Source organism: Rutidosis leptorrhynchoides, chromosome 1 (genome assembly GCF_046630445.1).
Source record: "Rutidosis leptorrhynchoides isolate AG116_Rl617_1_P2 chromosome 1, CSIRO_AGI_Rlap_v1, whole genome shotgun sequence".
Taxonomy (NCBI): Eukaryota; Viridiplantae; Streptophyta; class Magnoliopsida; order Asterales; family Asteraceae; genus Rutidosis; species Rutidosis leptorrhynchoides.
In genome coordinates this window covers 115,094,895-115,104,352 of record NC_092333.1, presented here as the reverse complement: position 1 = coordinate 115,104,352, position 9,458 = coordinate 115,094,895, and the positions used below count along the sequence as shown (strand labels likewise).

The window sequence follows — 9,458 nt, the reverse complement described above, 5'->3', positions numbered from 1 at the left end:
CATATGTAAGACGACATGAGTTCATAAGCCTACACTATCTCTAGTAAAAGACCAATACATAAATAATTAACTTGGTAAAAGTGATATGCGGCTGCACCATGGTCGACCGTGAACCTGACCGTGGATGTCCTGTACCAACGATTTTAAGTTTTTCTAAAACTGTCAATCTACGGCTCACCCCACGGCCGACCGCAGTTCGACAGCAGTTTTCTCTGTAACCAAATTCATCCAATTTAATTTAGACCACTTTGAGGCATCTATATTTTACAAAACCTTTCTAAATATACTTAGAATAGTTGCCTTCTTTGTTTTCAAAAGAGTTTTGAACCAAAAGATGTTAATCTTGATTAATCACACCTAATGACACCTTAATGACAATTTAACTTGAAATAAGATTAAACACACAAGTGTTATATCTTTTTATCCTATTACATAATGTCATTTAAACATACTAATAATGGTCATTAAAGTCCCAATTAAAGAGGTGCTCTCCCATTACTTTTAAGTACCATTTGTATGTATGTAAGTGTAATTAATCCAAGCTAGTCAAGGTTGTAACAAGAATCAATTAAGTTTCAACTAGATTCAAACTAGTTCAATTAAGGTGCAACAAGCTTCTAAAGAGCTAGATACTTCCATTAAAGAAAAGACAAATGGTTGAAGTCATGGGTTGTGAAGTTTGGAGTGTTGCAAGTAACCAATGAATGTATATACTTGCAACCAAATGTTGACAAATGCATGGAAGACTTACAATAAGAAGTTTGGATAGTTTCTACTTGTCATGGAGCAAAATTCAGCATTTACCTCTTTTAGAATCAATGACAAAAGTATCAAGATAAGATTCTTTCCTCATTTACAAGTCCATGTCCCCATCAATGAATACATCCAAAGTATAAGGTTAATGGTGGATAGAAAAATTCAGCATTTTCCATATTTGGTATTGGTAATTAAACTACTACAAAATACTTTCTTCATTTGATCATCCAAAGACAAATACATGTGACCTTGAAGCATGCATGACTTATTGATTAAAGTATGCAATTACCTCTTTTGGATGAGCAAGATTATGACAATGGAAAACCAAGGAAAAGATGCCATCCTTATTTGAAGAATGCTTCCAAGTACCATGGAAGTATTGGCTAGTTGTTTCAACGGATATGTGTGCTTACTACTTTGCATTTCTTATTACCTATTTAAACAAGGCTTGAAGACACTTGAAGACCACCTCTTTCCAACATAGTTTCAAAGTCATATCGAAGTTGTGATGTGGTCCAGCGGTTGGTGGCCTGCTTCCTTTAGGGGAGGTCAGGAGTTCGACCCCCGTTGGCTACATATTAAAAACACAATTGCATCCCTGCCATGAAGTATCCACCCATGGAACCTTTCCCATATCGTTTGGGGGGGGTAAAGAGGAGGGGGGTTTTACTTGACCGTGCCCTTGGATTGGTTTCAAGGTTTCCTCCCGGGCAGCGATGTGGGTAGGGTTATTATCGCTGCATCGGCATAGTCGAAACGGGTGATGATCGCAACGGGTGGTTTAGTCCCCCTCGGGTGATCCCAATCGCTGTTCAAAAAAAAACTTTCAAAGTCATATCAACTTATCTCCCAAGCCTCAAGCACAAATCTATGAAGAGATTATAAAAGAGAAAGAGAGATTCTACTTACACCAAGTAGAATTGTAATGTAAATTTTATGCTTAACATTTGTTTCTCTAGGTTTACATTGTGAGATACTTCCTTGGAGGTGTTAAGGAAGTTAAATGGTTCTTGCGATAGGAAACACCTATCTTACTTAATGATTCAACTTCCTCAAAGGGATCTAGGAAGTTGATTAATTTCATTGGGAATTAATACTTGTCTAATGTAAAGACAAGTTTAATCTAAGTAAGGTTAGTGTGACCTATTGAAGAACTATGGGTGATTGTAAGCTTAGCTATAAGTTTACTTGTGAGCTATTTTCTTAAAGGGATCTAGAAGGTAGTTGTGATTTCACTAGGCTAGAGCATTAGGATCTTGTGGTAAGAGCATTTGGTGTTTGTGAATTCTTCAAAGGGACGTAAGGGTTCATAAGTAGCGGCTTATCGAGGAGCTAGTGTTGTATTCGGACACTCCACCGGGTTTGGGGTATCATAGTGAAGAAAACTCTCAATTCGTAGAATTAGAGAGTGGATTAAGGTGGATTAGTTAACATCCACCCGAATCACTATAAATCCTTGTGTTTGTGCATTTTACTTCATTTCATATATAGTCTAACAAACACAAGCATACTATTTTGTTAAAACTAGTTCCTTAGACTTGAAAACAAAATCATTGTTGAACACAACATCCACGGTCGCATCTAAGGTCGACCGTATGATATCCTAAACCGAAAAGTTTTAACAAATCGATTTTTAGAACTATTCACCCCCCTCTAGTTCCTACAGTATATATAAATAAAAAATGGAAATATGAAATAAAAAGGAAAAAAGACAAATTAGGACGGTGGGAATAGTGATCAGCGATGTGTATTAGTATATATAAATAATAATATTTTTGAGTAATGGGATCTACCCGGTGAATCTTTATAAAAAAGAATAAAGGATGATTACAAAGTTTTGCACAAACGACTAATGGAGGGTCCATAAACCTCTCAAACAGCCTAGCTAATACAAAAATATATTAGCCACATGAGCAACAAGCTCAAACAAACACAACAATTGACTCCTTATGAGATCTTCCAATCAGATTTTAGCCGGAACGTTTGAGGCGTGTTCTTCCACTTGATTGACATTATCTTTAATCTAACCGTTGAGTATATAGTATCAAACACTTGATCAGCCGATCTTCTCTTCGTTTTAAAGAACCTATTGTTTCTTTCTTTCCATAAGATATAAACGCATGCTGCAAAAAGCAACTTAACGACAATGATCCGACTTACATTACGTTTAGTGAATGGAGCAATTAGGAGAGTAAAGTCCCTCCAAGATTCGCTAAAAATGGGGAAGTCCTTGAGCTATTTTACTCGATTCCAGACTTGGTTCGAGAATCGACAATTGAAAAAAATATGATCGTGTAAATCTGGAACTTGACTACATAACGGACATACCAACATACTACTCACAATCAGCTCCCATTACTTCACTTTATCTTGAGTTTTTAGTTTCTCATTCATCAAAAGCCACATTACAAAAGCATGTTTAGGGATAGAAAGAGAAAACCATACTACTGAAACCCATGTGACCTCATCAGCTCTATGTCGCACATGCTCCCAAACTGCCCGAATAGAGAATTCCCTAGTGTGACCTGAATTGTCTTCCCACAAAATAACATCTTTTTCATTGGAAAAAATGGGAGGATTTATATTTGCTAATTGAGGAAACCAAACCTCCCATTGTGCAGGCCAACACCATGTGTTATTATGAACAATATCACTTACAGTGGTATACATATCGAATCCTGCTTGATGGATGATACGAGGAGTAATAAATAGAGATAGCGGACCAGTGTCACACCACTTATCAAACCAAGCCGAAGTATGTTGCCCATTTCGAATGCTATGAAAAAACCGACCCTTTACTTCTTCCCAAACCCACAGAATTTTGGGCCAACTCCAACTAGCATTACTTGGTACATCAATGTACCAAAAATTGCGACCCACCAGCTTATGTGCGTATACCCGCCGAACCCAAAACGTATTCTGATGTGAAAGGATACGCCAAATATGGGTAGAAATTAACGCCGTATTCCAATCTCTAAGGCCCTTAATACCAAGGCCCCCTCACTTTTCAGGAAACAAACATCCTTCCATTTAACTTTTGATTTACCCTTCTTTAACTCACCTTGACACCAGAGAAAACCCCACATCAAAGATTCAATTTCATTGATGATAGCACATGGAAGGATAAAGACGGATTGCCAATAAACTTGCATAGAGGATAGGACCGATGAAATAAGTTGTAATCTACCGGAAAATGAAAGGAACTTATTCTTCCAATTATCCACTATATTTCGCACACTATCAACGAGGATCCTGCAATCACTATAGTGTAGACATGAAGAAATTAACGGAACCCCCAAAATATTTTACGGGAAGTGTCCCTTCCTCAAAGGGCAAAATGGCTAAAATTTGATTTTTCAAAATTTGAGAAACATTAGCAAAATACGCCTTACTCTTAGGGATGCTTAGGATTAGACCAGACCAACTCTTGAACTGATCTAGCGCTTCATTAATACAACTGATGGATACTATATTCGCATGAGAAAAAATAAATAAATCGTTCGCAAAACACAAATTAATGATTTCTTGATCTTCACATTTGGGATGAAATTTAAAACCATCATTCATTTGCTCTTTATAGGCCAACAACAAAGACAACACTTCCATGACAAGGTTAAATAAGTACGGAGATAGAGGTTCAACTTGTCAAAGCCCTCGCTTACCCTTAAAGAAACCATGAAGCGCGCCATTAATATTTATAGAAAAGGAGACCGTAGTGACGCATTTCATAATCCAACGGATCATCACTCGGTGGAAGACAAAGCGGATCGAAATAGCTTCCAAGAATTCCCAGCTAACAGTGTCATAAGCCTTCTGAATGTCAACTTTAAAAGCACATCGCAGAGTTCCCTTTTACAAATGATAGTTTCTCATTAGATCTTGAGTTAAAAGGATGTTATCTGCTATATTGCGACCCAGAACAAAAGCCGATTGATTGATGCTTATAATGTCATCCAAACTCTCCTTAATACGATTAGTAATAATCTTGCTAATACATTTATATATCACATTACAACAAGCAATGGGCCGGAAGTCAGTAACTTTATTTGGGGTTTAAATCTTCGGAACAAGAGTGATTACCGTATGATTTATTTCCATTAAGAGCTGCCCAATCTTAAAGAAGTCTTGAATAGCTAGCGTCACCTCATCGCCTATAATCTCCCATAATGATTTAAAGAATTCTGAGGTGAAACCATCAGGTCCTGGAGACTTATTGTTGCCAATGTCATACATAGCTGCTTTTACTTCATTTGCAGAAACGGGTCGCACCATCCCAACAGCTTTAGAAGGCTAGATAAATATCAAAAATAGATCAGAAGGGATGTTTACAGGAGCAGAAGGTGAAGTCGTCCTAAGAAACGTGGTATAATGCTCAACAAAACAATTCGGGAGAGCATGACCCTCTATAAGATTACCCATACCATCCTCCACCGCAGTTATATGACTTTGATGTATTTTTCCTTTGACTACCTTATGGAAGTAGCTTGTGTTATTGTCCCCCACACGAAGCCATTCAATTTTCGCTTTCTTTTTAAGTGTCGTTCTTCATCTAACACCGCATCATTATATGCACGTAGTAAGGTACATTGATCCTCTCTCGTATCTACAGAAAATGGATTTTTATCCAGGTTATTTTGAGCCTCATCAAGCTCAACTTTCAGCTTGACAACACGAGAGTGAAGGTTACCATGCTGCCACATTAGTCTCCTAAGATGTTTCTTTAGATCCAGCAACTTTTTCACGACTTGAAACATGTTATATCCAACAAGAACCCTTCGCCACCCTTTCAACACAATATCATCAAACCCTTCTTTATAAACAATGAAATTGCTGAATTTAAAAGGCTTAGTCCGCATAACAGATGTTGAAGGAATTTTGAGAACCGCCGGGCAATGATCAGAAATACGATAAGGGAGGAAAATAGCATACGCATCAATGAAATCGTTAATAAATATGTCATTAGCTATAACCCTATCTATTTTCTTGAGAGTTCCATACAAAGAGTTAGGATGTTGATTCCAAATGAAATGAAGTCCGGAGTGAGTCACATCAGTCATACGCATATGCTCAACACATTCACGAAATTCACGCATAGCAATCGTGATATTCGAACTCCCTATCGTCGAGTCATCTAGGTTCAAAGAGACATTAAAATCTTCCATAATCACCCATGGGTGATTACCAACAAAATCCGTATGCATACATAGATTCTTCCATAAAGAGCGTCGGTGAATATAATAATTTTTTGCATAGACGATCTATAAATACATACGTTTCTGTTCCCGAATCATGTCAACAAAACAATGTATAGCCTGATATGATGTATCTATAACCATAACATTCACAATCAGGGGATTCCAACCAATAATAATTCTAGTGCCACCATTGCTCATTGTGTTGTTAGAAGTCCACTGCCATTGCCGAAAGATAGAAGTACATATACTACTTAATTTAGTAGCATCTACATGAGTCTCCAAAATAGTACAAAAACATAATCCATTATCCGTAACGATACCTTGAATCTCTTTTGTTTCGGGAGGCTATTCAAACCCCGAATATTTCATGCAGCAAAACTATTCATGATAGAACCTTATGTCTCCTGCTTGTCCCCTCAAAAAATTTTCCCTTAAAATTATTTGGTTCATTCTCATAAATATCATCACTATCTTCATCCCTAAGCACTTTATGAAGTGTAATATAGATAGCAAGAGTGTTTCTCGCACTCTCATTCCCCGAGTTACTGTTCACTCGTTTTTTCTTCTTTTTTATTTTTGTTTTTGTTTTTTAAGGTGTACCAATTTCTACATTTAAGTCATTATTATAACGTAAGATAAATATTCAAATTTTTTATGTTCTTTTTTTTATTATTCTTCCTTAAATAATTTTATTTTTTCAAAATCCGTTTGGTACTTTTTAGAATAACTTATGCTAGCCGAGAGTTGAGTAAAGGTTAATGATAAAAAAAGAAGATATGCTAAACGATCTTTGATTTTTAATCATTAGCGTAAAAATATATGAGCTTACCAACACTCATTCGCAACGTAGTGCCACCTTTTTTTAGTTAATTGTGTTATCTAACAACATGCATCTTTAGCTTCTTTTATTTATACATGGTATATTTTTTTTTATTTGTTCACAAAAACTACTTTAATAGTCAAAATGTAACACTTAAACTTATTTGAATTATTATATAGGACTTCTAAAAAATCGACTAATATTGTAATCAACATATAATGAGGGTGATTATTGTGCAACACACATAACAAATACTAATAAACATTTTTTTACCAGTATAAATGATTATGTTTTGTACAAATATATATTTTTAATATAACGTATGTAATTAAATAATACACCTCCGTAAACCACTCCAAATCAGTATTGCAAAAACTTTCACCGCCGCAACGCGCAGTTACCTCATCATCTTGTTTCATATCATATATCATATATAATATAAAAATAATATGATAATAATAGTAATTATAAGATAAATATATTCACGTAATAAGTTTATATGTACACCAACTTTATATTCACTTTAATAATAATAATAATAACAATAATAATAATAATAATAATAATAATAATAATAATTAAGGGCAAAATAGAATTTAACCTTCTTATTCTTTTCTATTTATAGATGTGAACAATTAAATTGATACATCCCAGAATATAATACTGAACAATAGTAGTATATGTCTTATCCTTTGTAGCTATTAGTAATTATGCATATACACGTTTTCCGGTATTGTTGTTATATGTATACATGTTTTTAGATATTATTTTACGTATTCATGCCTTTACATTATATATGTTCTCCGATATCATTATTTTATGTTACATTATTATCCATTATATTATATATGTTCTCCCTTCTGAAGCGTATTTAACGTGTTTCCAGTTTCAGGTATGTGCCGATTTATCTACCATTCATTTATCTATTACTTTTGGTTCGTCACTTTGACCGGAGGTCCTACCGGAAGCAGTCTCTTTATTCTTGTGTGGAGGGAGGGACGACATTTTCTAATTGTAGGTAGAAAAATGACTTTCCTTATTTGCAGATGTTGAATTGACTTCCCTTTCACTTGAGGGTAGATGAAGGATTGTCTACACGTTACTTCTACATATCTCACTTTTGTGGGATTGAGTAATGTTGTTGTTGTAATTATAATATTTATAGTTACGTTGTAATTATAGTTATAATTATAATTAATTATAATTACAATAATAATAATAATATAATAATAATACTTATCTATTGTAATTACGGTTAATAATTAATATTAATAAATTTAATATTAATAATTAAAATACATAAATTAATGGAAGTAGAACTCGTTTGTTTTGCTAAAAACTACTCATCCGTCACACACATTAAGTGTTTACATTTGACTTTTAAAATCTTTTATTATCAACTTTGACTGTAAATATATTTATTTGTGTTATATAGTATTTGATACTATTTATATAAATGGATTGGGTTTTTAAATGCGATTTTATTTGTATAATTTTTATCAAATAATATATAAAATAAATAAAAATATTTACGATCAAAGATGATAAAAAAAACTTTAAAATGTCAAATTTAGACACTTAATGTAGCACGGAGGGCTTATAACTATAACTATATTAGAACTAGAGTGAAACGATTAAAATACAAAGGCAACTAGGCCCAACAACAAGGAAGTAGAACTCAATATTCGCCAACTGTTCTCTAAAATGAAAAAGAAGGAAGAAAACAAAAACATTAATGATTACTTAAAAATACGGACATGAGTCACGAGATAGGCGGATCACGAGGTTAAACATATACACGAGATTCTGTGATACCCGAAATCATACGCGACCATACCTCAACTCATTTTAAAACCATTTGTTGTGGTACACGGCGTTGATTGTGGTGTTGGTTTTTAAGATGTGTGAGTTTTTGATGTGAAGTATTGGTGGTGTGAGTTAAGACTTAGGAGTATTGCGATGATTTGTTAAAATATAATTGAGTAAATATTAAAAAGAGATAAAAATATTTTTTTTTAGAATTATATAAAATTGATAAAATTGTAAGAAACGTCGTTGCTTTTGGTGTTGCTTTCTCACGATTTCGGCCCACATGCTGCAAAGCAACGCCGCGATACTTGAAACATGGGCGTTTGATGCTTCCCACGTAGGAACCAACATGCGTTGGTTGGTGGCGATACAAATGGTCTTAGTATGTATTCTCTCCGTGTCATATCAAATTAAATCCCTATTTCATTTTAGACTGAGACCATTATTAACGCATCGTGATGGGTGGTTTTGGACACTATCACGACACCATCACCCCCACAATGCGGCGTAATGGGCTGGAAATTTGCTTGGCGTGATGCTTGCATCACGGAAATAAAGTTTAGCGTGAAAGAATTTGGGCCAATCACTGTTTTCTTTCTTTTTCATCGAAAACGAAGAAGGCCGAGGATGGCCTATGGTGCGTCTTAATATACTTATTAAGAATGGATTTATAATATCTCCGTATTTAAATTTAAATAAAAGTAATAAAATAACTCTATTACACTCTATCACTTCATTACCATTAAAACTTCATCACACCATCACACTTGCCCATCACCACTATATTCACAAAAACACCTCACCCTATCATACAGGCACCATTAACTAAAATTCTGAAAAATACTTAAGCTCCCTAAAATACCCAAAACCTTGGTAAA

General features: G+C 34.6%; 1 protein-coding gene across 1 annotated transcript; it reads right to left on the bottom strand.

Moving 5' to 3' along the window:
• Nucleotides 1-3,111: 3,111 nt before the first annotated feature.
• Nucleotides 3,112-5,918, bottom strand: LOC139888376 (uncharacterized). The gene is made up of 5 exons (XM_071871387.1): nucleotides 5,262-5,918; nucleotides 4,837-5,046; nucleotides 4,468-4,549; nucleotides 4,066-4,223; nucleotides 3,112-3,675 (listed from the first exon to the last, which is right to left on the bottom strand). Exons 1-5 carry the CDS (start codon nucleotides 5,916-5,918, stop codon nucleotides 3,112-3,114), a joined length of 1,671 nt encoding a protein of 556 aa, XP_071727488.1.
• Nucleotides 5,919-9,458: the final 3,540 nt, after the last annotated feature.

Bases quoted from the DNA above. Each gene is read 5' to 3' on its own strand.
- LOC139888376 (XM_071871387.1), bottom strand. From the start codon at position 5,918: ATGGAAGATTTTAATGTCTCTTTGAACCTAGATGACTCGACGATAGGG. The intron at 4,224-4,467 runs GTCTCCTTTTCT...ATGCGAATATAG, and splicing joins TTATGAAATGCGTCACTACG to TATCCATCAGTTGTATTAAT. The intron at 3,676-4,065 runs GTAAAATATTTT...CTTTCACATCAG, and splicing joins TTGAGGAAGGGACACTTCCC to AATACGTTTTGGGTTCGGCG.